This window comes from Tympanuchus pallidicinctus, unplaced genomic scaffold (genome assembly GCF_026119805.1).
Source record: "Tympanuchus pallidicinctus isolate F22 unplaced genomic scaffold, pur_lepc_1.0 scaffold33, whole genome shotgun sequence".
In the NCBI taxonomy this organism is placed as follows: domain Eukaryota; kingdom Metazoa; phylum Chordata; class Aves; order Galliformes; family Phasianidae; genus Tympanuchus; species Tympanuchus pallidicinctus.
This window is the reverse complement of record NW_026294751.1, coordinates 984,420-1,011,917: the sequence shown is the minus strand read 5'-3', so window position 1 is coordinate 1,011,917 and position 27,498 is coordinate 984,420. Positions and strand designations below refer to the sequence as shown.

At 47.9% G+C, this 27,498-nt stretch overlaps 1 protein-coding gene across 2 annotated transcripts in view; it reads left to right on the top strand.

The window, feature by feature from the left end:
• The window catches only part of CSMD2 (CUB and Sushi multiple domains 2), a 230,522-nt gene that overhangs the window by 138,461 nt on the left and 64,563 nt on the right, over window positions 1-27,498 (top strand). For both annotated transcript variants that reach the window (XM_052698617.1, XM_052698618.1), the window contains 12 exons: window positions 1,894-2,109; window positions 3,758-3,946; window positions 5,866-6,035; window positions 7,006-7,162; window positions 7,518-7,709; window positions 8,992-9,118; window positions 13,375-13,577; window positions 15,889-16,080; window positions 18,446-18,584; window positions 18,986-19,173; window positions 25,164-25,358; window positions 26,166-26,282. In XM_052698617.1, coding sequence (XP_052554577.1) covers window positions 1,894-2,109; window positions 3,758-3,946; window positions 5,866-6,035; window positions 7,006-7,162; window positions 7,518-7,709; window positions 8,992-9,118; window positions 13,375-13,577; window positions 15,889-16,080; window positions 18,446-18,584; window positions 18,986-19,173; window positions 25,164-25,358; window positions 26,166-26,282 — 2,085 coding nt within the window. The remainder of the gene's footprint in view (window positions 1-1,893; window positions 2,110-3,757; window positions 3,947-5,865; window positions 6,036-7,005; window positions 7,163-7,517; window positions 7,710-8,991; window positions 9,119-13,374; window positions 13,578-15,888; window positions 16,081-18,445; window positions 18,585-18,985; window positions 19,174-25,163; window positions 25,359-26,165; window positions 26,283-27,498) is intronic.

The following is a 27,498-nucleotide window of genomic DNA, read 5'->3' as shown; positions in this document are numbered from 1 at the left end:
TGGGCTGTATAATTTAAGTTTAAAAGTGGCTTAATTTTAAAGATGTTTACATGCTTAAAAAGAGACTATTATTTTTCATCTTAGAATTTCGAAGTGATTTCTTTTCCCTATAATTTTTGTTGTTTCTTTTCCTGAGAATGGGCAAAAAAAACCCTGCATTTACAGAGACGTTTTGTGCCACGGTAAATTGCAGACCAGTGCAAAAATTTGATCAGAGTGGCAGACTCTTTAAAATGGTTTTGTAATTAGCCCTTTTGGCTGCAGTTACCCAGCCCTTGGTGGGCTCTGCTGCTGGAGAGCCCCGTGTGTGCGGTTGGCTTCGTTATCTCTGAAGCCCTGAAATTGGGAGCTGTTCTCCCAACCACAGGCACTGAGCTCTGGTGATGCTGGGGGGTGTGATATTTCTCTTCCTTAGATTGGGTTTTGTAAAGGCAAGGGTATAAATCTACTGTCAGTGGATAAACAAGAAACGCTTACAGCATTTTGTATTCCCTGCATCTCACCGAGATTTCACGCCAAAGCAGTTCATATCAGCTTTGAATCAATTGTACTGCTGGTACGGATAATAAACGTTTGGGAACGTTTAAAAGTTTCCTGCCTTAATGGAGTTCCACACAGAGGGGAACAGATGAAGTAAACATTTTCTGCCGGGCTCCAGATAATGCTTACAAGGGATGTGCTGCTATGGAGATGTTACACGGCTGAGGTTCCTGTGAACCCTGCACCTTCCCAGCCATGGCCATGGGGAGGAGTTGTGTTGGTCACCCACCTCTGAGTCCTTCTGTCCTGGGAAGGAAATTGCTTGCAGTCCAAGAAATTGGATAGAAATAGGGACGTGTGGAATGTTAAGTTATCATTGGATGCTGACAAAAAGTCTGCTGGGATGAATATTAAAGCTCATGCTCCAGAGCTTTAATCAGTCTCTGGGTTGGTCGCATCCCGATCTCCCAAATTAATGGGGAATGGGGAGCAAGGAGGAGATAATTCCTCTGATCCTTATTTACAGATTTCCTGCAAGCAGCTGATGCTATGCTTTGTCAGAGAAGGGATGCAGAGTCAGACAGCCCTCGGGTCTCCCCAGGTTGGCCGTCTCTGTGCTGTTAATCATTGGCTTTAATGTAAGAACTTGGTCGTGGCACTGGGCGCTCCCGATGTGCGCGAGGAGCGGCGATCAGCTGTGACTGATGGAGAGCAGATGACAGCACCTGTGTGTGCATGGAGGAGCCTCGTAAAGCTCTGCTGGGTTCAGGGCTTGTGAGGAATTGTGAAGGCCATTGCTGCTCTGTAGACCTCAGGGTGTTGATGTTGCAGTGTTGGCATAGAGGGGGACAAAAGCCATGTGTGCATGAGGAATGTGGGCTTATCTGTGAGTGATCTCCTGGTGTCCTGCAGGGACCATCCCACCATAGGAAGGTGCAGGAGGTCTCTGCAGTAGCACTGCTGGCAGAGATACCTTCTGGAGGGACCTTCCTGACCTTTGGTGTTGCCTTAAGTCCTGTTTTCTAGGTATGAATACCTTCCAGTACATGCTTTGTTATTTTCAAGTCCTCACGGCTACAGCTCTTACTTTCCTTGCTGCCCACCTGAAGGTCAGCACAGCTAAAACAAAGCACTCGGAGCTGCCGGGCTCCATCCTTGCTGCTGCAGATCCACCCTCAGGTGAGCTGTGCTGCCTGTTGCAGAGTTCCAGAGGCACAGGAATGGAAGACCCCGACTGCCTCGCTCTGCTCTGGGCCCTGGGTACTTTTCTAACATAAACGTGCCCTCTCTTTTCAGTACGGCTTTTCTTTTCCATCGGGCTGCTCTTAGTGGAAAAGAGGCAAAAAGAGCCCGGTGTCATCGCAGGGAGCTCAGCGGGCTTTGGTTTGAGGTGCTGCTGGTTCTCTCCTGCAGGCGTGTTCTTCACCTTTCATACCTTCCACCTGGAGAATGGCCATGATTACCTCCTCATCACCGAGAACTCCAGCTTTGCACAGCCCCTGAAGCAGCTCACCGGCTCCCGCCTGCCCGCCCCGCTCAGCGCAGGGCTCTTTGGGAACTTCTCTGCACAAATCCGCTTCATCTCAGACTTCTCCATGTCCTATGAGGGCTTCAACATCACCTTCTCAGGTAAGAACAGAGGTGGACAGACTTCATTCTTTCCCTTTTCTTTATACTTCAGTGCACATCTTGGGAATAGGTTCCCGTTGATTCATGCGGTTGCAGTTCTTGGAACTGGATGCCCAAAGAGGCTGTGGGTGCCCCATCCCTGGAGGTGCTCATGGCCCTGGATGTGCCCTGGGCAGCCATCCCACAGCAGGGCTCTGAGGTCCCTTCCAACCCAACCCTTCTGTGGTTGTATTCAGTTCTTCCACTGATAAATTGTGCCAGCATTGAACTGTGCGTCCCAGGAAATATTCTCTTTACAGCCCTTTATGTCCATATGCAGCAGTTTTGTGCACCACGAGCCCCCATGGTGACTGATTGGACCCCCTGGAATTATATCCCATTATAAAGCCCAATGACTTTTCCTTCTCTGTTTATGGGTGGAGTTTCAGCTCATTTTCTTGGGGTATCCCCAGGAGGCCGTTCCTTATGCAGAACAGATCATCACCCTTGTAAATAATGCCTTTGCTCAGGCAGTCTCTGGTTGAAGTGTCCTCAACCCTGATGTCCTACAAACGACTGCTGAAATGTTGGCCTGTGCACGTTTCAGTAAATGCAGTCTTTGCTGCCTGAGTGCCCTGACAAGCAGTTCCATAAAGCAACCAAGAAAGAACAAAAGCTCGTTGTATGGTTGCCATTCTCTTCTGTATCTCAGCACACTTTTCAGTGCCCCTACTCTGCCTGCTGGGGAGGAAGGGCCATGACCAGTTATTTGGGGCTGGGTGCTGATGTGTTTGCAGTCTTTGAGGGACAGAGCTGCTGCCATAGATGCAGTTAAAACCTGCCACACTCCAAATTGGTTCCCAGTGCCTTTGTTCTGCCCTCTGAAGTCAGGGATTTCCACATGATACTCTGTAAACTAGACATAAAAATTCCAATTAACTTTCATTTTGATGGGGAAAAAATGGCTTTTTGTCTAAACAAATTGCCTCACGTTGTCCTGCTATAACTGTTACTTTCAGTATTTTGGGACCTACTTCCTTTCTCAGAAAATGAAAATGGGAGTCAGTTATGTATTTTAGTTCTCTTTATTTATGTAAGTACATACTTTGTATTTTGCAGCTCCGTTATTTGTTCAAAGAATAACCCCCAAAAGAGGTTTCTTTTAAAATGGTTTGTGGCCAAAGGCATACATTTGGCTCCTCTCCATAATGCTACATGACCTTTCATTTAGTAGCAGCTTAAATGTTCTCTTGCATTCCCCAAGCAGGATGCTGTGTTCATTCATTTTCAGGATTAGTAATGTAGAGGCAACAGAAATCCCATCCGGATCAGTTCATCTTCATTGTACTAAACCAGGGGGAGAATGACAAACCTCCATCATGCTCTGCCACCACTGGTGTCACTTTCTGCTTTGGCTGGCAGCAGTGACAGAGAACAGGAATGGTTTACATCAGTTGTCTGCTGGGAGCCTGAGGGCTGTGTTTTGAGAGTGAGACCCAGGTTCTGGTGTTCTTGGTCAAACAGGTCACACGTGTTGCACGAACGCTTCTTTTTCAGACCTTACCCACATCTGAATCACAACCCACAAGGCTTGGAGCACTTTTGTTGGGGAGGACGGGGTACAGAGCGTCTCCGAGCCGTGCAATAAATGCCCGTCTGTCTCTCATAGAATACGACTTGGAGCCCTGCGATGAGCCGGAGGTCCCAGCCTACAGCATCAGGAAGGGGCTGCAGTTCGGCGTGGGCGACGTCCTCACCTTCTCCTGTTTCCCTGGGTACCGCCTGGAGGGCACAGCACGAATCACCTGCCTCGGGGGGAGACGGCGTGTGTGGAGTTCGCCTCTGCCAAGGTGTGTTGGTAGGTGGTCATGTGCTTTCATTTTGCTTGGCTGGTTGCACCGTGCTGGAGCTGTTAGCGGGGCAGGGAAGTGCGTGGCGTTATCGCAGGGAAACCTCCGGGCTGGGTGGTGCAAGGGTGGGGAGAGGGAGCTGGGATGAGCTGCAGCCCTGTGACTGTATGTGGGGAAGGGGAAGGGTGGGCAGAAGGGCTGCAGACCGCTCTCGGGTTGGAACACAGTTCTTGGTGGTTCGGGGTCCTCAGAAGCCCTGTGTTGTGGCCCAGTGGGTGAGTCGCAACCTGGGGGAGCTCCAGCAGCCCTTTAAGGACAGGTTCTGTAAGGTTGTGTGGTTTTAGGGCCAACCTCCCTTTGAATTAGAGTGCTGTAAAACGTAATAGGGTGGAGATGAAGGCTGCTTCAGGGTGGGTGCTGGGGAGGAGCACGGATTTCATCTCAGTGTGGTTCTCTCTCCCACCTTCAATTCATCCACCTCCAACCACTGCAGGTTCTTTTGTTCAGTCCCTCTTGCAGTTATTTATACTAATAAATAAACGTGTGGGGAGAGGAGATGAGGAGGTCACCTGAAACACTGAGCCAATTGCTGGCTGTCATCCCTAATGCAGAGGGGCTGCGGGTTGAGCTGCCCACAGTGCCCTCTGAGCACAACAGAACAGTAGTACCAGTGTAGCAGCAATGAAGCAGGAGGGAAGAAGGATTGCCAACGCCTCAGGCCTTTGCAGAAGGATGATTTAACACATTTCTGGGTTTGTTGTACAGTACAGTAAGTCGGAAAATACGCAGAGCTCTGCTGCTGCCTGGGTCACCCAGAGCAGCGTGGAGATGCGTGCAGATGAGACAGGCCACATTCATACCTGGTATCACTCCAGCAAAGCCTGCTAGGTGGATGTTCCTCATCTGTGGCCCCTGAGGGATGTTGGAAAGGAAAGCATCCCAGCAAGAGCCAGTCTGCTTTCGCAGTCTGTTGAGTTTTGCTGTTGAGTCCTGTCATGCTGAGTGCATTTCCCAGCACTGTTTAATGCCTAGGTCACAGGACTGCATCATCCTGCTGTGACAAGCAGCCTCTTCAGGGCATGAATAATAATCAGGTTGCAGAGAAAGCTCATCAGGGGAATAGAAATCAAAAAGCATCGTAACACGGCTTTAAATCTGGTTTTCAGACGTCCCTAAATGGACACACGAGTTCCACGTGCCCAGATCTCTGCGGTAGCTGGCTTAGAGTTAGCATGCTGGTTAGTGATGATGGATCGGATTGCCTGTCTGGTGATCTGTGCACAGCTCTGCTGGCAGTTTTTTCCACAACACCCCTGCTGCACACTCAGGCCTGTGTAAGGGCACAGCTGGAAACCAGAGACCTCCTTCCTATGGCCCGCTAAGAGATCTGGTTTTGCTGGCAGCCCGGACACATCGTATTCAGTTTCCTGTTCTAGGGATGGATCTGGATTGAAACGAGAGCAGCTTATCCCTTCATCCTGCCCCTCTCTGCAGGTGGGGATGCTTTGTGCTGACCGCTGCACCAGACCAGGTCCTGCACGATGACATCCCCAGCATCAGCCCCGGGTACTCAGTGCTGCAGGGAACGTTGTCCTCCAGGGAAGAGGGGAGGAGAAAGTCACCTCCCAACCTCTTCCTCTCACCATGTCTGCTGCTGCTTCCTTGCTTGCTTTCCTGCTTGACTGGGAGGAGCAGCAGAGGTGGGAGAGGTGATGCAGAGAGCTGCACATGCACTGCACTGGTTTCCTGCAGTCCCAGCAGCTCTGTTGTGTGCTGCATGAGTTTGGAAGTAAAGCTCATGGCTGTGTTAGCAGATGGGTGTAGGAAGGAGTGAGCATCTGTGGCCATTTGAAGGAATCACCTGCATGTGCTGTATGGCTCGAATACACACGTGGTTATTAAAAGGTGGTTTTGTGTCTTTCTGTAGCTGAATGTGGCTCGTCTGTAACTGGAACTCAAGGTGTTCTGCTGTCCCCCAACTACCCAATAAACTACAACAACAACCACGAGTGCATCTACTCCATCCAGACACAGCCTGGAAAGGGGATCCAGCTGAAAGCCAGGACTTTCGAACTGGAAGCAGGAGATGTCCTCAAGGTAACTCTTTGTCTCAAGCAAGGAAGGGTAGCGATGCTAACGAGAGCAAGATCTGAAAGGAATTTGATGTTCTTGAGTTCTAATAGAGTGAGCTGGGGCTGACCTCGGGAAGGTGCCATGCAGGCAGCACCAGTGGCACAGTGGTCATCTCTGGAAGAGTCTCCTGCCCATAGCTGGGCTGGTGTCTGTGGCTGCTTCTGCTGGTAATCACTGCTGTGTCACTGAGTGCCTGACACAGCTGTTCTGAAGGCAGCAGCTCAAGTCCCACGGACCAGAGCGATCTTCAGGCTGGTAACGGAATGTGGCCTGTGGGTATTCCCCCCCACTGCTAGAGCAAGAGGAAAAACTGCCATACATCTGTGAAACTGTGTCTTCTAGCCCGGGGACACTGAGCAGTGTGTCACTGCTGTGTGTTGGCTGTGCTTAGAGACATTTTGTCACTGTGGGGAATGGGCACCTCTGAACTTCGTGAGCTCACGGCAGTCTCTGGCAGCAGCTTTAAGGTGGTAGTGAAGGTCTGTTGTGCTTCAGCTTAGCTGAGGGAGGGTGGGAGTTTTAGCATTATTTTTGTGATTCTAGGAACCAAGGCTGATTCCTCTGCAAATGGGGTTAATTTAAATTCAAGCTACTCAGCATCCCCATACTCAGATTAATCCTCATTTACAAGTTTCAGGACTCAATATGGAAGGAGACAAATCTAGGCTGAGTTTCTGTTAACCACAAAGAAATGGGTTTGTAGGAGGTATTGATAACACAAGATGTGTTCTGCTGTTCTAAAACCAGAGAACGCCTCTGCCCTTGTTGGTGGAATCCATGCATGTTCAACTCACAGAATCACAACCACACCAGAAACATCTGCCAGCATTTCTTTGGCTTCAAATGAGCCGCCCCTGTTTGCCCTCCCGAAGGGTTTGTCCCCTAAAGTGGCAATAAAAGGTGTTTTCCAGAATTCATTTCTCATTCCTCCCAGGTCTATGATGGCAGCAACAGCTCTGCTCGCCTGCTGGGCTCCTTCAGCCGCTCGGAAATGCTCAGCACCAGCATCAACAGCACTTCCAGCAGCATGTGGCTCGAGTTCATCACCAACAGTGAGAACACCAGCAAAGGCTTTGAGCTGCAGTTTTCCAGTAAGCCTTAGGCCCATTTTCGAGGTGTGATTCTATGGCTTTGTGTTACAGTTGCATGAGAAGAGGACGCAGTCCTTCCATAGCAGTTCTTGCAGTCTGAAGTGGAGTCGGAGCAGGGGAGAGGAGCTGTGCCCACGAGCCCTGCTGTGCACACGAGGCTGCAGCTGGGATAGCAGATCTCTGGGATCTCGCTCAGATCTTATTTGAGAAATGGAATTCTGCATGGGGTGTTTCTTCTTTGCTGTGATTCTTTTCCATCAGAGCATTTTCCTGGGAGGAAAATACTCGCCGTGGTCTTGTGTTAAAGCCTTCTGTTAAATGCCTGAGAAGAGCTGACGCCGTTTCTCCCGTCCAGGTTTTGAACTCATCAAATGCGAGGATCCCGGCATCCCGCAGTTTGGCTACAAGGTCCACGATGAGGGGCACTTTGCTGGCAGCTCGGTGTCGTTCAGCTGTGACCCTGGCTACACCCTGCGGGGCAGCAGGGTGCTGGTCTGTCTGACTGGGGAGCGGAGAGCCTGGGATCAGCCCCTGCCAACCTGTGTGGGTGAGAAGCTCTTGCTTTCCAAAAGTCCTCCAATGCTTTCTTTGCTTGTGGGTGCTGCACCGACGCCCTTCCTTTCTCTGTAGCTAATACATGTGATATTATCTTTAATATTGATTGCAGCCATCGACATCAAAAGGTAATGATAAGGATCCTGTGTAAGGCATCTTCAGATCGAGAGCAGCGATAGCTGCAAAACTTCTCCAGGCAGTGTTAACACGAAGCACCGCTGTGAGCACAGATTTGACAAGGTTTTGTGCTTCTCTGCAAGGAGACTGCTGCTTTTCCAGTCCTTGTCCTTTCACTTGATGAACACATTGTGTTAAATGCAGCAGCACTGCCTGGAAATGGCAGACAGCAGCGTGTCCTGGCGTTTGACAGATCAGAGTCGTGTTGATTTGAGAGCTACATGACACCTCATTCCAGTTTTTTGGGTATTTTAATTCCCTCAGCCTTCTCCTCGTCAAGTCCTGGCTTCCCCTTTACCTCTCCAAATAGATATCTTACAGCTTAGAAAACTCTGCTGTTGAGTTTTGTCTATCCAAATGAAGTGTGTGTGCCCAAATCCATGCGATTAATGAGGGCTTCCAGGGCACGGCGAAGCTCTTACAGACTTTGTCCCCTTGGAGCTCTCAGCAGCTGCTTCCATGTGGTGCTCAGATGTTGGCACACCAAATTCTCCCACGCTGGGAGCTCTGTGCTGCAGCTCTGCTGAGTTTTAGCTTTGCTTGTTGAGGGGAAAAAGACAAATTTCTGTCATGTATCCATCCTGTTAGCCTGCATCCTATTTTCTGGGTGTTCATGAGAATGATTGCATCTTCATGAACGTGTGGGAACTTGGAGAATTTTAATGGGCATATAATGAAAACATATTCAAAATCCTCACGTTGGGGTTCATTTAGCAGCCATATGTATGCTGGCTCCTCCGTTTTATCACTCTTATGAATCGTTGAGGCTTTTTGCAGATGCAGGCAGAACTGAGTTCTTTGACCCCACGTCTGGATCAGGGGAAGCAGGATGTTGGCAGGCTCTGCCTTTATTCACTGCGGAGCCAAAAAGGTGAAGAGGAGCTCTGACAGCACGTCAGGCATTAGGAAGTGCTGTTGTTTGATGGCTCTCTCTTAGCTGAATGCAGTGACTCCTTGGCTTTGCCTGGTAGGCTGTAAGAATCTCTTTAAACGGGGGCAAGTCCTCTGTTGTATTGATAGGTTGGGATTTGTGCTCTTGCCAGTAGGAGCCATGACAATGCAGTGAATCTTCTCATTAACCCATGTGTTTCTTACAGCTGAGTGTGGGGGTTCTATCAAAGGAGAGACGTCAGGACGGATTCTGTCTCCCGGTTACCCCACACCCTACGATCATAACCTGAACTGCATTTGGGCCATAGAGGCAGAAGCTGGTTGCACGATAGGGTGAGTAGGAGCTCTTCATGCTGGTTTTTCCATGCAGCCTTGTATGGGTGAGGCGACAGCTTCCATAGCCTGAGCTCAGAGCTAGCAGAGAGGCTGGGTTGTGTCTCTGGGGTTCCAAATTCTTTCGGCGTTGCTGAAATTTCCTCAGTGGCTTTCACCCAGCAAACCCGATCTTTATCTCCTACTGGTTGTTGTAGCTCGCTTTCCTTTCTGTGTACAGCTAATTTTTCTGGAGGTAGATCAATAATGACATAAAGCAAGTAGCGAGAATGCAGTGTCACTTTGAGAGTCCCCCATGGGGGATCAAACACTGCTTTGTCCGCTTGCCAGGTTGGACAGAAGTGCCACTGCTGCTTCTTCCCCTTTCCCCAGTGCTTTTCAGCCCCGTCTGGGCTGTGTCTAACAGCTATCATGCCATGTGATGACAAAGCCAGAGTGTTTGCTGTTGCTGCCTGTGTTACTGCTGTATGAAAAAAATCTAAGAGCTTTTTTGTATTTACAAGTCTAAGAGTAAAACATAAATGCTCTTCACCCCTTTCCTTGATTGGGGCAGAACCAAACATCTTCCACCACATTAGGGCTAAATTTCTGAATCGTATTCTGACATATGTCCAAGTGGCATAATCCTAAAATGGGGATGTGTGTATAAAATTGCTTGGAAGATCACATCCCAGAAAAGGATAATGGAAGGCAATGACAGATCTGGTCAGTCTGCCATCTGCAGTACCAGAGTAAGTCAGCACCAAAATGGATGAGCTCTGTGGAGTCACATTTGTGAGAATGAATGGTGAAGCATGGGGTCCCCAGCCAGAAAAATGAGACCCAGCACCTAGCTTTCACCTTCTAATCTTATTGTTTTATGGTTTTAATGAGAAGAACAGATGAAATACAGTTATTCTCCCAAAGGAAAGGCTCAGGATGGTTTCTGAACATCTGGTTTGTTCATAGACCCAAGACTGTTCTCTACTCCTGCTCCTCTGACTTCTGTTCCCATTTTCTTTTTACTTTCCTGTTGGAAAATGGCAGTTTGAAATGTAATTTGGTCCTAAGTTGTGTGAATTTGGTGGTTAAGTAAGCATGATGCTGAGAGCAGTTGGCTCATAAAGTCAGTGCAGTCACCAGCAGAATCCAGGCAGTTCTCTGCCCTCTGATGCTCCATCTGTGATCCCCGCTGCTTGCTGCTGTTCCCAGCTTGCCCCCATCCCGCCGAGCCACGTCTGTAAGCTCTCCCAGGGATTTCAGCCCAGCAAAAGCCACCTTCAGCAGTTATGTTGGCAGGTGAAGTTTGTGCTAAACTGCTGGGACTATGGGGAAAAGAAGGGTAGATGATGAGGCTCGTTCAACAGTAGTTCTCTTCTCAGGCTCTCCCCACCATCCTACACCTTAGCTGGAGTGTCAGCCCCAGTTCTGTGCTGAGCTGAGCCCTGCTGCCGTTCAGCTGCGCTCACCCGTCGCACTTCTGCCTTCACCACCGACCCATTGCTGTGTCAGCGCTCATCTGCTCTTCAGCACCGACTGCTCATCACGCTGCGCGCTGTGCTGCTTTTGTCAATAGATTACGTGGGGATAGATTTGGTTCAGTATTTTCTTTTTTCCTTAATGGAGAAATTCCCTCCATTAGGTGTGCTCTCAGTGCGGTTCAATAACGGATGGTTTCTGATCTTGCTCACAGAAGGAGGAGCAGAGCCAGCTCAATTCCTGCCCGAGCAGCTGCCGGTTGAATTCTCCCCTTTCTGTCCTGTAAAGGATTCTGCAGATTTCTGTCAGACAGTGTAGGCATGAGCCCCCACTTCTGTTCCCCCAAAAGTACAGGAGGTGGCCTCATCCAAAGGCTGCTTCAGCCAACACAGTCCTGTCCTGTGTCAGAGCACGCCCAGGAGCAGAGCTTTGGGTTCGTGTTTGCAGCATCACAGAGCTTGGAAAGGGCCAGGGCTGGAATGAAGGGATGCAGTGACACCAGGCACCTGTATGGCAGTGCACCTCGAGGGCCTCCCTTTGTCACCAGAGATGAAAGCTCCCTTCTTCTGCTCCTTTATTTGGCAGCACAGGAGAACAGATGATCTCTGGGTAGTTGAGAGCACATTCTCAGCAAGTTCATTTTTATGGTAATCCATTGGAAAAATAATCCTCTTCACGCATGATGCAATTGTATAAAGCCCTCATTTATAACCTACATTAAAATTAATCACCACAGCTTTTTGAATAAAGCTGTATCTGCACAGAAGGAGGAGAAGGAAAGGAAAGAATGAGAGACAGAAATGAGTCTGTCCATTACTGCCATGAAAGTTAAAGGGTTGTGCTGTGAGAGGGGATGAGTTGTGCTGATGTGTGAGCACACACACATTGCACTGCCCCAAGGAAGGGGCCATCATCCCATGATGATCTGGGTGGGGGGCTTGGATGGAAAGCACCACCAAAAAGCCTTGGGTTGGTCAGGCAGCTTCCATATATGCACCACATACAACTTAGTTACTTTTAGCTGGTTTGTTTGGTTTTTTTTGCATGTAATTGAGTTTTCCCCTCTCCTTTGTTTGCTAAACCAGTTGCTCTGCCCCGTCTTAAATTAAGCCCTGCTGGGAGCAGAGTCAGGCTGACAGAAAACTGGCGCTGTTTGGTTCCAGGTGTGCCTGTTGAACAGACAGATTGCTTCAGAGCACACAGCTTTTCACAACGCAGTGCTGTATCCCACTGCACTCCTGAGATGTGCCGGGCAGCCCATGCCCTGCTGCTGGTTGGCAGGGCACAGCTCTCCCCACGCTGGTAAAGTGTGAGTGAAATGAGGAGGGGAGTCACAGCAGCCCAGCCCTGCTCCCCTGCCCGGCTCATTTCCATTCACATCTGCCCTTCCTGAGGACTTCAGCACAGGCTTTGATGAGCGCTGCTCAGCCTCAGAGCATCGTCAGGATGGGCTCCTGTGCTCAGCAGTTCTGCTGGGATCCATCCTCTTTTTTTTCCTTTTTTTTTATGATTCTACCTTACTTACATGCATTTGCCCCAGATAAATGGCACAGCAGCCAAAAACCACATCCATGTTTTCCTCCGTGCGCCGTCACAGCTTTAAGCCTGACACCCAACTGTTGGTTCTCACAGGGTTTCTCCCCATTTCCACGGCACACATCTCTGCTCCATCTGCCTGATCTCAGTGCTGGGCAGTATTTCCCCCAGTGCTGATTCGGCTGTGAAAAACAATGCACTTCTCAGGGCTGAACCCTGATGTACTGCAGCCTGGAGCTGATAACTCCCTCGGCTCTAACAAGAGCAACAACGGTATGTGATAGCTTAGCTGCTATTTGCACTTGCTGTTTGTGGCAAACACAAATCCCCTTTGCTGCCCTGTTTCATTAACTTGGGGCACCTCATGCCCTGCTGAGGGTTTCTTTTCCAGCATGACACTATTTAAATAAAGAGTGGTGTTATTTTCCTTTCCTTTTCTTCTCCCCTGCTGTACAAGATTAGCTCGGTGCCAGGAGCAAATTCTTTGATCTGAGAGCAGGTAACAAAAATCAATGCATTTTATCGGTAGACAAAAAGCTGCTCCTTGTAGGACACCAAAAAAAGCAAAAGGACGGCCAAGGTTGTTGCTGTGTGCAACTACAGGGACAACGTGTGAAATGCACGAGAATCCATCAGTTGTCTGGAGGGACCTTAACACATTTACTGCTAATTTTCCTTTTGGAATAAGTTTCTCAGTGCTTCAGTGGCTATCTGTAATAGAGCTCAGCAAAACCCAGGGCAACGCCTCTGTCTTCCAGTTCACGGCTCCTGTGCCTCTCTGCTGCATGTTCTCTGTATGTCCTTGACTGGGCCCTCTGTCTGTGGCAGCTTCCAGTGTGAGGTGTGAGCACACGCAGTGTGAAAGCAGCAGTGAACTTAAGCTGGGGGCTGTCTGCTGCCCACAGTTGGCCTTTGGACCTCCACGTCACTGCTTGAGAGTTTGGGGACAGGTGAGTGGTTTTGTTTGCTTAGGGAGCACCAGAAAGGGGACAGCTTTTCAGAAAGCACTGCTACCCGTGCCTTGGTTGTTGGCCATGGATGGATGTTTCAGTAGGGATGTGTGCCATAGGAGCTCTCAGGGTTTATAGACAAGCATTGGTAGAAGGCTGAAATACTTGAAGGTGGGTAACAGACAGCAGGAGAGCACATTTCCTATTCAGTGGCTGTCAGGTAGCTGAGGTTGGTGTAAGTACTGTCGTAACCCTCCAGCAATGAAGGCAGAGCTCAGTTTGGGTCTGACCTCGGTTCTTTCTGCCTCACAGACTCCATTTCATGGTTTTCCACACTGAGGAGTTCCACGATGTGCTGAGGATCTGGGACGGTCCGGTGGAGAATGGGATCCTCCTGAAGGAGATGAGTGGCTCCATTCTGCCTGGTGACATCCACAGCACTTTCAATTCCGTCATCCTTCAGTTCAACACTGATTTCTTCACAAGCAAGCAGGGCTTCGCCATTCAGTTTTCAGGTCAGCTTTGCATTCTTTCCCCAGTGTTGTCCAAGCTTGTCTTTGCATGTGATTTCTGCATCCATATTTAAGTGCTGCTGGTGAGCAAATAAGATGGCACTGAACACAGTAGCAGGAACTTGTGGGCACTTGTGCTTTTGGATCTCCACACATAGAGGACTCTCACATTTTGTCTTTGCAATGCGGTTGAATTCTGTGCTCCCTTTTGCTGCTGTCACCTTCACAGTGGTGAGTTTGGCAGCAAGGCATAGAGCAGCACATTGTGGAACACACAGAAGGAATTACAGATATTTTCCACCACATTCCCAACACATCCCTTGGAGACAGCAGCATTACAAGCAGCTTCTGCTGGGCGTTCTGAGAGCAGTTGGTCAGCAGCCTCTGCAAACCAAGTCTATTTAAAATCCCTCAAATTGGATCCCCTGTGATGCAGATCCCAAAAAGCTCTATTTGCTGTATGGATGTCATTGCAAGCAGCAGCACTACCTGTAATGCAACTGCAGTCTGTCATTGCCTGAGTCCTGCTGGTCATTACCTAAGACCTGGCTTTGCAAGCACATTTATTCCAATTACATTAGGGTAATACATTTCAACATGCAAACAGATTTCCAGGCCTTCACTGACTTTTTCAGTACCCTGCCAGCACTTGCCCATTTTGGAGATGGCAGTAAATAGTTCAGTAAACTATGGAATGGTGATACAGCTTCTCTGGGACTCCAGCACATCAAAGCAGCAGAGCTCATTCTGTCGCTCCCAGGTTGCTCACAACTTTCTGTTCCGGCTGTGTTGGTTGGCCTGGGGAGCAGACCAGCTCTGGGGAGACCTGAGCTTTGCTTGCTCCATGCCAGGCTCGTGTCTGCTTGCCAGGGAGGACCAGGACTGGCTGCTGCCTTGCCTTATCTTCAGTTGCACAGAAAGAGAGAGGGATTTCCTCTGGCTCTTTTAAGGAGAGCTTGCTGTAAACCAGCTAGGTGTAATGGGCTCATATCAACATAGCAGGAAATAAGCTCTGTTCTGCTGCCTGATACAGAGCTGGTCTTTATTGAATGCTTCTGCTCAAAGCCTTTGTTCACAAGGTGTGACTAAGCAGCCAGCCCTAAGCTCAGAAGTTGACAGTTTTGGATCTGGTGAACTTCAGTGATCTATATAAGCTTGCATGACCTGTGTTACTTCAGGACTTTCCCTGCTGTTAAATGGAGCTGTGCTGCCTGCCCCAGCTGCCAGAGCACTCGGGGAGGGCTGGGATACCAACAGGGCTCAGCTCACAGCCTGCAGGGACGTGGCAGCAAGGCACGTGTGTTTCTAAAAGGTCGGGCATGATGCTCACAGGGCTGAGGGTGAAATTCCCCTCCCACGTGGGGGAAGTGAGAAGAAGGCAGATGAGTTTACTTTGCAGTATGTCATACATAGAATTCTATAAAAATGCCATGTAAGATCAGCAGATGCCCGGACTTACTAAATAAACATGCATGTGCACAATTATGCATCAGACTTGCACTTTGTGTAGTGTTCTTGAACTTGCTTCTCCCCAGAGCCTCCACCAGCTGGAGTGGCAGATGTTGAGTGCAAAGTAAAAGGCAGCTTTTGTGTGTGTGACAACTTGGGGAGATCCTGAAGGAGGATCCTGAAGGATGGAGCAGGAAGCCATGGCCTGGGTATCTGCTTAAGGACAGGACTGCAGTGCCTGGCATCTGCAGTGTGAATCCCTGGGGTATCTGCCCCCTTCTCTGTCCTCTGCAAAGGAGTCTGGATGGAAATAGGAAGGAATTTGTCCTTGTTGTTGAGGTGATAGTGTGGGGTTTGGTTGCAGTGTGCCATTGGTCTCCTCAAAATGCAGATGCAGTGATCTTTTCCTGCTCGGCTTGGTTTCACAGTGAAAATGGTGCTTCTTCCTACTGCAGAAAAAGCACTGGGACAAGTGCACTAAAAATAAGGAGTTGTAATGTGTTAGAGCAACAGGGGCTTGAAATTAAGGCATGAAGGAGCTAAGGTTGTATCTGATATTGTCTGAAAATCAGTGCCTGTAGCAACGGAAGGTCTCTGCTGGAAGGACCAGCGGAGGAGGGAAGGAAGCTTCATGAACTTACCTGGTAATCAATGGTCTGCAAAATATTTGACAGCTCTGTGTTCAAATAATTAGCATTTCTTAGTCTGTAGCAAAGAGGGAGGGAGCTTGACATTTTCCTGTGAAACTTAATATGTTGAAAACGTCTGGAAATACGCAAGGTTCATCATTTTGCAATAAAAAGTAGTATAAGCCACGAGGAAATTTGTAAGCCTGTATTAAATACGCATCTTTCATACTCGTCAGTTTCCACTGCCACTTCCTGCAATGACCCAGGGATTCCCCAGAACGGGAGCCGGAGTGGTGACAGCAAAGAAGCAGGAGACTCCATCGTCTTCCAGTGTAACCCGGGATATGCTCTGCAAGGGGAGGCCAAAATCACTTGTGTGCAGATTGAGAACAGATTCTTCTGGCAGCCGGACCCCCCCTCCTGCACAGGTATGAGCCAGCATCCCTCCTCCCATTGCATTGGCTTCCCTGCATGGTTTCACTGCGAGACATCCCTGTCTGAAGGGGGCAAGTCCCACCTGGTTTGAAGAGATGTACGTGGAGGTACATATGTCTCAGCCATGTCAGCTTTGTCCCTGGAGTGTCTGAGACAATGAGAATCTAGTTCATGCTGGAAGCTCATAGGACGTACTGCAGTGTAAGTGATAATATTTGACCTGACAAGTGGAAATGAAAGGCTTCTTGAAAACTCAGGCCGGTAGAGAAGACTGGGGTCATGGGTAAATGATTTCTGCATGAGAAGATAACAAATCCTAAAGAGAAAACTATCTGACGTTCTCTTTAAGCTCATAAAGTGATAAAAGAAGCTCCTGACTGTTTCCATTTGCTGAGAACACACAAAAGCAGTCATGCTAAGAACATGGGAGCAATAAGCATCAGCTGTGTTGGCCTGTTAAACAGTAGCCACAAATTATTCATCCTGTAACTCCATTCCTTCTGGAGCAGTGTTATCTCAAGGAAGGAAAATCAGTTAGTTGTGATTCTAACATCTGGTTTAATGCCAGCTAGTAAGCTTCTACAGCACTGCAGGGATCTGTGCTCCCTGCAGGATGACTTGATTTCTGAGTGACTGTCCTGATGATCTGCTGTGGCACTCGTTCAGCCCGATGGGGACGGTCCTTCTGGTCTTCCTGGAGCTATAACTGCATGTCATGCCCATCTCATCATCCCTCTCCTGGTTAGTTTCCTTGCACTGCCGAAGCTGAGCTCGCAGTCCTTCTCAGAGGTGCACAGCCAGTGCCTTCACCTGGCTGTGGGATTTCTCACGGTTGGTTTCACGCAGGCGGTTTGACATGGAGATCTGAGTTGGGCCCTTCTGAGCAGGGCAGTCCTGTTGTAGATGTGAGCTCTGATAGGCTGTGACAAAGCTGAAAGCAACGTCTTGCTCCTTCCCTTCCCTCGCTGGCAAAGGATTTGGAGAAATAACCAGTAGTCAGATAATGCCAGCTGTAGAGTAGCTGTGTAACAGGCCGCCTGGTTAGAGCTGATTGAGAAAATGGGGTTTAACTGAAGGCTTGAGTTTGATGACTGTACTTAGCATTTCAAATAGGTTTTCACATTTATTTTGCACAACTTCTGAGGTCACTAGACAATGTGGGCTGAACCAAAACGTCCGCTGAAATAAACCCCTGAGATTTGGGGGCATTTGAAGTCTGGATCCAAATAGCTGTGACTTGAATGAGTTTCCAGACCAAATCCTTTGGAGAGTACGGGTGGGATTTTCAAAGAAAATTAGAGGGTGTGAAGCAGTCATTTCCCATAGGCTTTTCAAAAATGAGTGTGTGTTTTAGTTTCTTCTAAATTTTCCCATAAGCATTCATCTGGTAGAGGAGGGCACCCTAAAGGCTGAGATGAAGGGTAATGGACACGGAATGTTTGCTTGCGGTTCCTCCAGGTTCTTTTGAGCACGACCTTCAGCCTCTCCCTTCCCCATTCTGTGCACTGCTCCCTATTCAGGAGGAGTGGCAGCTCTGGTGCCTGCACTCTCCTGTGGCTGGGCTCGACTGGGGAAGTTGCTTTGGTTCAAGGATGTTTATTTTGCTCTCTTTATAGTGCAGCCCCGTGCAGTGTTACCTGGAGGTATGCAATGAGGGCTGCAGGAATGCCCACAGGATGCACACACAAACATGCACTCCTTCCTGTCAGTTCATTCCCCCCATTTCTGCCCCACGCAGCTCAGTTCCCAGCAGCTGTGTGCAGTGCTGCAGGCTGCTGGTTGCTCAACACCTGCGTGTTTCACCCCACCGCAGTGTGGGGGATTGATCTGAGCAGCAGGGAGGATTTTAGGGCATCGACCCTTATGAAGGAGCTGCAAGAAAAGGCTGACGAAGAAATCAATCGCGAGTATTTGCCACTGTGGAAATACGTGCAGGCAATTTCAGCCTTAAAAAAGGTAATAATTGATTTTTCTATCAGCTTGGCACTTAATGTGTTGGTGAGCGCAATAAACGCGATCACATCATTAGTCCCAGACAGCATTTTCACTTATTTAGAGACATGCCAGACGTTACCTGGAGTTGCCTATGCAACAGAAGAGCACCAGGGTTCCTTTGGGTTCCTTTTGGCTCATACAGGTTGTAGCAGCACCCAGAGCTCTTTCCCTGCATAGAGCCTGGCATAACAGAGCCCTCATTTCCATTAGGGCCTCGTAATACAGGTAGTATTGCAGACTGCCTCTCTGTCCCCATATCCGTCCACCTCTCTCTCTTTTCTTTTTTCCCCTCCCTGCATCTCATCTGCTATTTTTAACGTTTCTCTGAGACAAAACCTCATCCCTGTGCCTGATTGCCTTCAGCTCCCTGCGGAGGGATCCTGACAGGACCAGCAGGAGTGATCCTGTCCCCGCAGTACCCAGAGCCCTACCCGCCGGGGAAGGAGTGTGACTGGAAGCTGACCGTCTCTCCTGATTATGTCATTGCCTTGGTATTTAACATGTGCGTACCCCAGAGCTGTTCCCTGCTGTGGGCTGGGGAGGAGATGCTGTTGAAGGGGCACTGCCTGGCTCTGGGCTGCCTGTGGATCCAAATCTCCCTGGAGGAAGCAACCCAGAGCTGGTGGGACTGGCCTCGAACACAACCATGTAACTACATAGGAAACCCCTGCAGCATCACTTGGCACAAACTTAGCTGTATCCCCACTCCTTGATGCTTACGTATGTACAGAAAGGAGGCAGAGGCGTCCCGTCCTTAGCTGGGGAGCTGGCTGGGGTCAGGAGCAGCCTCTTAGCACTGTGTCAGTGCAGCCCACCCAGACCCCAGCCTTGTTCTCCAAGGGGCTACTGCAGCATGCTGATGCTTCATCCGCCCTTCCTTTTTGGTTTTATTTTTCTTTGCAGCTTCAGTTTGGAGCCTGGCTATGATTTCCTTCACATTTACGATGGACCCGATTCGCTCAGCCCCCTGATTGGAAGCTTTTATGGCTCCCAGCTACCTGAGAGGATAGAGAGCAGCAGTAACAGCCTCTTCCTCGCCTTCCGGAGTGATGCATCTGTCAGCAATGCTGGTTTTGTCATCGAATACACGGGTAAGAGATGTGTGGGTGCCTGGCCCAGCTAACTCTACCCAGCTAATTCTACCACAGTGAACTTAAATAGCTCTGTCCTTAGCAGAACATGCCATTTAATTTCAGCTTTGAGCACCAGAAATGATCAAACTATTGAACGGTTGTTAGGAACACTGCACAGTACCATGGATTTATGATTTATTCTTAGCAGCAAAAGCAGCTTTGTCCAAGGAGATGCAGACCTTCATACCCTGTATTGGGATCTCGATCTGAATTGTTGATATGTCATTCAAGAGCAGAGCTGGGTGACTGGAGGTGGAGGTGAGGATCACAGAGGTGGATGCTCAGCTCTCTTTGAATCAATGGAGCTCTCCTGAAATCTGTGCATTTTAAAATTCTGAATCATTTACTTAAAAACCCAGTAATAATCAGCAAAAAGAACAGAATATTCAGTTCACAGGTCTGTGCATTACTAAGCATTCACTTTTCTTCTTGCTTGCTTGAGGAAGAAGTAAGCCTCTGCTTTCTGGTAGCTTCAGCTCTCACTGCCTGAGACAAGGGCAGTGGTTGGAGTTTTCCCTGGATCCTGTTAGCTCTCTGCTGATGGAGGAAGCTGAAGCTGACAGACCTGGCACTGCTGCTCTGGGAGATAGAGAGCAAAAGGGAGGCTTTGGCAGAGCCTGTTGCTGGTTTGTAGGCAGAAGAGTAGAGTTGCTACACACTGTAGTTAAAAATACGCTCTGAAAAACTGGATCTGATGAGCCAGGATTATGTAAGACAGAAAAGTTAGAGCTGCAAAAAACAGAGCTGTGAAGAAATGGTTCTTCAGACTTAGATGGTCTGTATGTGCTTGCTGTATGGGAAAAAAATGGCTTCAGATGCACTGGATGTGTGCCACTGTGAAGCCAGCATGGCTTTGTGTTCATAGTGAAACAGGCTGCTGAGCCTTGTTGGCCCAACCGTGTGCTGTGGGAGCAGCAATGGTTTGTGCTGGAGAGCTGAAGGGCTGCTGCTGTGCTTTCAGTGTGCTCAGGCATTTCCCTTCTCCAGTGCCACCTCCATCGGTCGTTCCTGCTATTGAGTTCACCTGGCCAAAGGTTAAATGATAGCAAAATGACCAACTCCTGTTATTTATACAGAGCAGATGGATTTCCCTGCAGTGAAGGTAAGTGAAGATAACAGGACAAAGACAACAGCGCTGCTTAAGATCAGAGAGATTAAAAGTTTTCTGCTATCATTAGAATGAAATTTACTGGAAATTAAGTCTTGGGTTTCTCTTCTTTCCCTTTTTGGGCAGTTATGAAGTGGTTAACAAATGAAATCTCATTAAATTAGGGTTGTTGTGTGACGCCTTTTTCTTCTAAACACTCCTACAGTGTTAATCGTGCCTGCATGCTTCCCAAAAAGCCAAACTGCTGGGAGAAAAGAATGAGGCTTTAGGTTTGCTCATTAATTTCCCCACACTTTAAAAGGAGCCCAGGATCCGAGTCCGATAAGCAGCAGAAAATAGAGCTTATGGGAATTGAAGGAAGAAGAAAAGAAGAGCAGGGGGGAGGATGTGTGAAAGAAAATCAAACACCCAGCTCAGCTCCTTGCCAGCGTGGAGTCCCAAGTACAGTTCAAAGACGCTGCCCCACTGTTTGGTCAGTGCTGCAGCACACCGTAGGCTTTTGCCCCGACCTCCCTGTCTGACCCGTGTCATGTGTGAAATGCTGTTAATTACCAGGGGCTTTGTAGTCCTCTTTTGGTGATATTTGGGTGGAAAAACAAAGCAGCCATCTGTCAGCCCCTCCTTGAAATCCTGCATCTTCCCTGGGACTGGGACCGTACCGCTAGCCTGCAGCTACGGCGTGTGGGGTGAATTTCAAACAGCCTCGGCTCTTCAGCTGAAATTGTTTCAGGGGCAATGGCTCTTCTAGAGAAAGTTGTCCTCTGGGGCCAGGAGGAGTGGAGAAAACAGAGACAAGAATGAGTTTGGCTTTTATTATGCTGATTTTTGTGTGGAGCGTGGCAGTGAGAGTGAAGTGGGAATGCAGCAGTGCCACAGAGGTGATGGAGGACAGACCCACGGCTCGGCTGGGTCCCCATTTAACCACACTGATGTGCAGCTCCAGAGGGATTTCTGATGGATGAGCACACATCTCTGCTTTGTACCCGTGCTGCACTGTCAGCTGTGGAGCAAAATGAAAAATCAAACCAAGGTTACCAGCAAAAAGCAGAAGTGCACATACGCTTCAGTGTAGTGGTTTACAGTCTGCGTAAAGCCTTTGCTGGGTTCAGAGAGGAAGGTGTAACTTCAGTGCAATAGTTTGGGGGATTTCACATGGGAAGGAATGCATCCTTTAGAATGAGTGAGCTGTGCTGAGCAGGTTTTGGCTTTGGGCTGGAAAAGTGCTTTCCTCAGGCATCCTGTTAAGGTCTGGGGATGTTATCACTGCCCTTAACAAAGTGCTTCTTTGCAACACCAGCTTGGTTAGTGCTGCCATTACTGCTTTGTTCGTAGCAGATTCACTGGAGCCTGACAAGCATTAGTCTGGCAAAGCAAAAGGATGATAAGTTCTTCATTACACAATAAGAAGGACAGTGACAAAACAAAAGCTTAAATACAGGGAAGACATTGCTTTCAATTTCCTAAAATTTATCTTTTGTTCCAGTGGTTGCTTAAGAATATTTTTCAAGTCTTTATCTCAGTATCTCTGTATGTATTAGCTTTTGAACCAAGATTACATTTCTGTGCCTCATTTATACCTGGGAGATTGATGGCTGCAGAGCAGCGCCAGGTAAGTCCCCAAACCTGGCTGCAGTCCATTCAAAGGAGCCCTGTGTGTGGGTGGCTCCCATTCATCTGCTGCTGCCAGAAAGTGCCACCAGATATCCTGAATTGATCTGGGTATGAGCATCTATGGCAGGGACTGTCTTTTCTCACTGGGAAATCAGCTGAATTCTAACAATCAGTTTGCATCACATTATCTTGCAAACCACAGAATTCCGTATTCGTACGCTGGTATTTTTCAATGGAGACCATGCTTTGTTGGTGCTGTGAAAGGCAAGCAGGAGAGCTTTGGAGAGCTTTTCCCAGCTCATCTCCCTGCTGTGTGTTCTAGGAACATGGTGGGTCCATGGCTGTGGGCACAGAAGTGGGTCAGACCCATTGATTCCTACCTCCATCCCAGCAGCCTGCACTGATGCTGTGCATTCAGGTCTGGCTCCTCATGTGTAGGGCACAAAGTGGGAAGGAGTTCCCAGGTGAGGTGCTTCAAAGCAGGAGGGTTTCTCACGCTTTTTTAGTGCTTCCTGTTTCTTTTTCAGGCCAAAAGTGAAGAGGCGTGAAATTGAAAGCAAACGAAGCAAAACTGATTACTTTTCACCCATCCAGAGGAATGGGGAAAGAAAAAAACAAAAAAAAAAAACCTCACCTTATTTTAAATCCATTATTCTTTTGCCAGAAGTATTTCGCCCATCCTGAGCATATAAACATACACTCAGCATTACTTATGGGTTATTTAGGGTGGAAATTCCTCCCAGAAACTCTACTGTGCAGTTGCAAGGCAAGCTGTTTAAAAAACATCTAGTGCTGTTTGCTGTTGAAAGAAATGGGAAATGCTGCGTGAGCCTGGAACAACATCATGTGAAAGCACAGAGGTTTTCTTTGGATCAGGCAGTCTGGTTTGCTGGCATGAGTGGGAGGAGGCTGTGCTGTGCCTGGGCTGGGAGATCCTGATGTAATTTGTCTTTTCTTCAGTCTATGATGACTGCTGTGAAAAACTCTTTCAAGCATTTTCTCTGGGTGTTGCTTTAAGGCTTAGTGCTTATTAAAGGCTTGCATGTGTTCACAGGCATGAAGCTGGTGATGCGCTGGGCAGACAATGCTCTTTGATGGAGCTGTTCTGAGCATGCTGATAAAAGCCTGACCTCTCTGTCTAGGAGCTCCTGCAGGCTTTGAGTTTTCCTTGAGAAAGAAGAGGGGAAGTGCAGAAAATCTCTGCTTTCCATGAGCTAATGAGGCAATTCTCATGGCATTTTTGTCTTGATTCTTTTCTAAACATTTGGCAGCCTGACTCCATGTTAATTGGGACATCGTGGTGAAGTCCTCAACTTCTGAAGTGGGTGATTGAAAATAAAACATTAATTCTAAATGAGCAAGCACTGTTCTCACTTTGTAGCCCAGTAAATCAAAGGCTGCTCTAGCTGTGGCTTTTCTTCATCCCTCTATGAGCCTTTTGCTGTCAACATGCAACCCAGTGCTTCCTCGAGCTCGAGCTCCTGCCTTCCTTTGTACTGCTGAGAACGAGTGGGGCCGTTCAGCAGAGATGTGCTGGCGTGTCAGGAGGGGAGCGGTGTCCCAGAAGGCACAGAACCTCAAGTGAACAGAGAAGCGGTCGGGAATGAGGAGAACACATCAGAAGCAGCTGGGCCATCTCAGCAATCAGCCGGTGCTCCTTTGAGCAGCCTGCAGTGACTTGAATGCTGAGCTACGCAGCTTCACAAAGAAAGAGCAGAAGATGAGATCAAGAGCGTGGCTCGGGCATCTGACAGCTGGCTGGGAGGATGGCTTCCAGGTTGAAGCCACGTTAACTTGTGAGATGAAAGGCAGCAAGGCTGTTCCCAGCCACACGAGGGGCATGAAGTGGTCATAAGAAACCATCAAGCGCAGCTTTTGTATGGAAGGGGCTAAAAGTGAATGTTAGCAATTCAGGGAGATAAAGACTAGCAGAACAAACAAGTATTTTGGAAATGCGGGTGAAGCACTCTTGCGAAGGACTTGCGTGCTGCAGAGGGCTCTGAGCTGTGCATCTGCCCTGCTCATCCTCAGGGCCCAGGCTGGCTGATGCAAGAAACGGTTCACTCCCTTCTGTGGGCTGTGATGGCTGTTCTGCACAAGAGTGTACGTCTGTGAGGAGCACTGAACGTTTAGCAGGTCCACGGCTCCCAGAATGGAGAGCTGGTTGTTTTAGGAGAAGCCAGTGGCAGCTGCTCCTGGTGGTAACACCTCGCTGATGGGATCTCTGGAACAGCTGTTGTGTAAAGGCGGACGTAAAGTGAATCCTGTTCTTTAGTGGGGAGAAAAAAATGAACAAAAACTTGGCTTGGCTGTTTCCTCTTTCTCCCTCCAACCCCTCCCCAGACACTAAAAGCCCGTGATTTAATACTTAAACACATTATAATTGTTCGCAAACGCATTGCTCTCAGAAAAACCCTCATTTTTAATGAGCGGTTTCCAAACGACAAAAGAGCAGGATTAATCAAAGCCTCTAATTATATTTTGTGCAGGAAAAAAAAAAAAAAAGAAAGAAAGAAAAGAAAGAAAGAAACAAAGAAAAAAATGCCCTCAGAAGAAGGAAAGAAACATCCAAGTCCTGAAGGCTCGTAGTCTTTACTGAAATTTTCATATGTAAATGGGATTTTTAACTCTGCAGGGCATAGTGAACAGAGAAAAATGCCTTCATTTTGTCTAACTGCTTGTAATCATTTTGCAATAATTGCAGCCATGCTGCACATCTGGAGAGTCAAGCAGCTAGCACGTGGCACTGCGTTTCATGGCGAGAGCAGACAGCTCTCAGATACTGGCATGATAGGTGCCAATGAGAGAATGTGAACAGATGTAGCACATCTGAAATGTAGTGTGTGTTCAATCTGTGTTCAATATGTCCTGACTTGCAGTTTCCTGCAACCTCCTGAAGAAGAGGGAGGGCAAGTGTAGGTAGTTGCCGTGTTGATTGGATTTTGAGTACCAGTTAATGTGTGTGAACTGAAGCTTTCCTTCTTACAGTATATTTCTACCGGAGCTGAGCATCAGTGAATGATGCGGACCAGAATCTGACCCTAATAATTCCCCAGATTCAGCAGCTTGAGAGAATGCTTGAAAACTAAGCCCCCCGCAAGTGGTGCTGGTGTTTGTGATATGCTCAAGTGAGAATCTAAAGCAAGAAAAGTCAAAAACTATGTCATTGTCCACAATTTGAAAGCAGTTGTACCAGACCGGTAAAGATGTTGGCAATTTTGTCTTACAGAAAATCCCAGGGAATCGTGCTTTGATCCTGGATCAATTAAAAATGGTACACGAGTGGGTACAGATCTGAAACTGGGATCCACCATCACCTACTACTGTGATGGAGGGTATGACATCGAAGGGGTCTCCACGCTGACGTGCATAATGGGAGAGGATGGGAAACCTGCGTGGAACAAACCCCGACCTACCTGTACAGGTAAGGGGAAAGGGCCCAGTGCTAAAGCAGTTTATTCCATTGCAGCACTTGGTGTTAGTTTTGCGTAGAACTGCTTGCACAGAGACAGAAATATGTTCCATAGTTCTTTCATTTCTAACACCATAGGGTCAGGAGGAGTTGATTTCAGTCAGCATTCAGGAGCTTACTTGAACATTTGCTTACCTGACTCCCTCCTGATCAGAGCCCTTAAGCATGTGCTGTCCTGAGCAGGGTCATAATTGAGAAGACAGGCATTTTTTTTTAGATATTCTGTGTTGTGTTTGTGGGTGTGTTGTTCTCTGGCTTAATGAGAAAATGGTTTAAGTGATGGCTTTGCAGTTAGACCTTCTTAATGTAAGAAACGGCAGAAGAGAGAGCTGTAGTCTGCTGGCAGGAAGAATGGGATCTTGGGCTCCCCTCAGAGCTTCTGCCACTGGGAAAGGCAAAAAGAGCAGGAGCTCATACTGCCAAGCCCTGAGCTCTGGGGGCAGATGGAGAGCAATGCGAATCACCCATTAGGCTACAATACCATACATGGCATCCCTTAGCCTCAGCATGGTCTTAATAATTAAATGTGAAGCAGGCATGAACTCAGGTTAGGATAAGCCTTATTTTTCTTAATAAGAACTTGCAGCGAGAGCTGCAATGCCTGAAGCACAGAATCGATCATAGGTCGGGGCAGCTGACACTGCATAGAATTACAAAATGTGTGTGGAGATGGATATGAGAGCAGCAGGAAAAAGGCTGGTGGTTCTGGCAGGCTGTGGGAAGGGCGCCTCGTGATCTGCTCTCGTCTTCGTCTTACAGCGCCCTGTGGTGGTCAGTACACAGGCTCAGATGGTGTAGTCCTCTCTCCAAATTATCCCCAGAATTACACCAGTGGACAAGTCTGCTTGTACTTCATCGTCGTGCCAAAGGACTACGGTATTTTTCTTTCTTAACAGATTTTCAGACGCCTGATGTTGTTCTGATGAAGCAGTAGAATGAATGCATATGGAAACAGATGTAAGGGAAATTGGAAGATGGCACTGTTGCATGCTAATTGGGCTTTGAGGTCACTGAAGCTTATGGAAATTTTCTGAATTTCAGAATTATCAAAAATGAGGAAAGTGAGGAAAAAAAAAACAAATCTAACAAAATCCATGGTCCCATTCCCATTCCGGTTCCTGTGCTGTATCCAATTGTGTAGAGTTGAAAAATCAGCAAGGAATAATTCATGGTGCTTAATACTAACAGCAGACTCTGAGAGTATGAAATGTACTTGCTGTAATTGCATTCTAACTGAGGTTCTAAATAATCTGTCTGCATGAAGAAACACATACGTGTAGTTTTGTTGATGTGAAGCTATAGGACTTACAGGTAATACTATGTAGATCAAATTGTATTGGTTGAGCAATTCAAGGTGTATTTTGAAGATTCTTACAACCTTGTTCAACCTTGTTTGATGATTAGGACTGAACTAGCTCCTGGCTGGTGTCATATGCTACCTATGGCCAGCTGACAGAAAAGCTGTCAAAACTGGAACAATGGCTTCCCCAGGCATTCTGAGAGAGGGCAGGCACTTGTATTGTTGATTATAACTTGCTTGAGTAAAGTTTCCTTGTAGATGTTATTTTTCTTGTATGTTCATCATGACGTGTGCACGGCATGCTCTTAAATGAATATGGTGCAGCTACAGATTAAAGGAAAGCACCTTTTAAGAGAGGAAGGGGAAAGCTTGCTGGTAAATGAAGTTCTGACAGCACCAAATCTGTGTTCTGGTAGCATGCTTGAATGAGCTGATATTCTACATCTATTTGCTCGTTCAGTCTGTCTACTGAATTGATACATAAACGCACATCAAAGTCAGACTCATTTAAATGGATCGTCATTCTTTTAATAGACTCCAATCCCACTTAATTTTGGTCAGTTAGGATAAAAGCATGGTGGACATTGTAGGAACACTTGAGGTAAATAGCTTGATGGGTATTAGTATTGGTTAACATATTTTCTTATTTGAAGGGAATTCAAAGCTCTCTGTAAGAGCTCCTGCACTGACAGCTCTGGCAGATGAAGGTCTCTAAATTCTGTTATTTGATACAGTTTCTCAGCGCATTATATTGATCTTGTTCTAGTCAGTCCCTGTGGCCTTTTCAGTTGT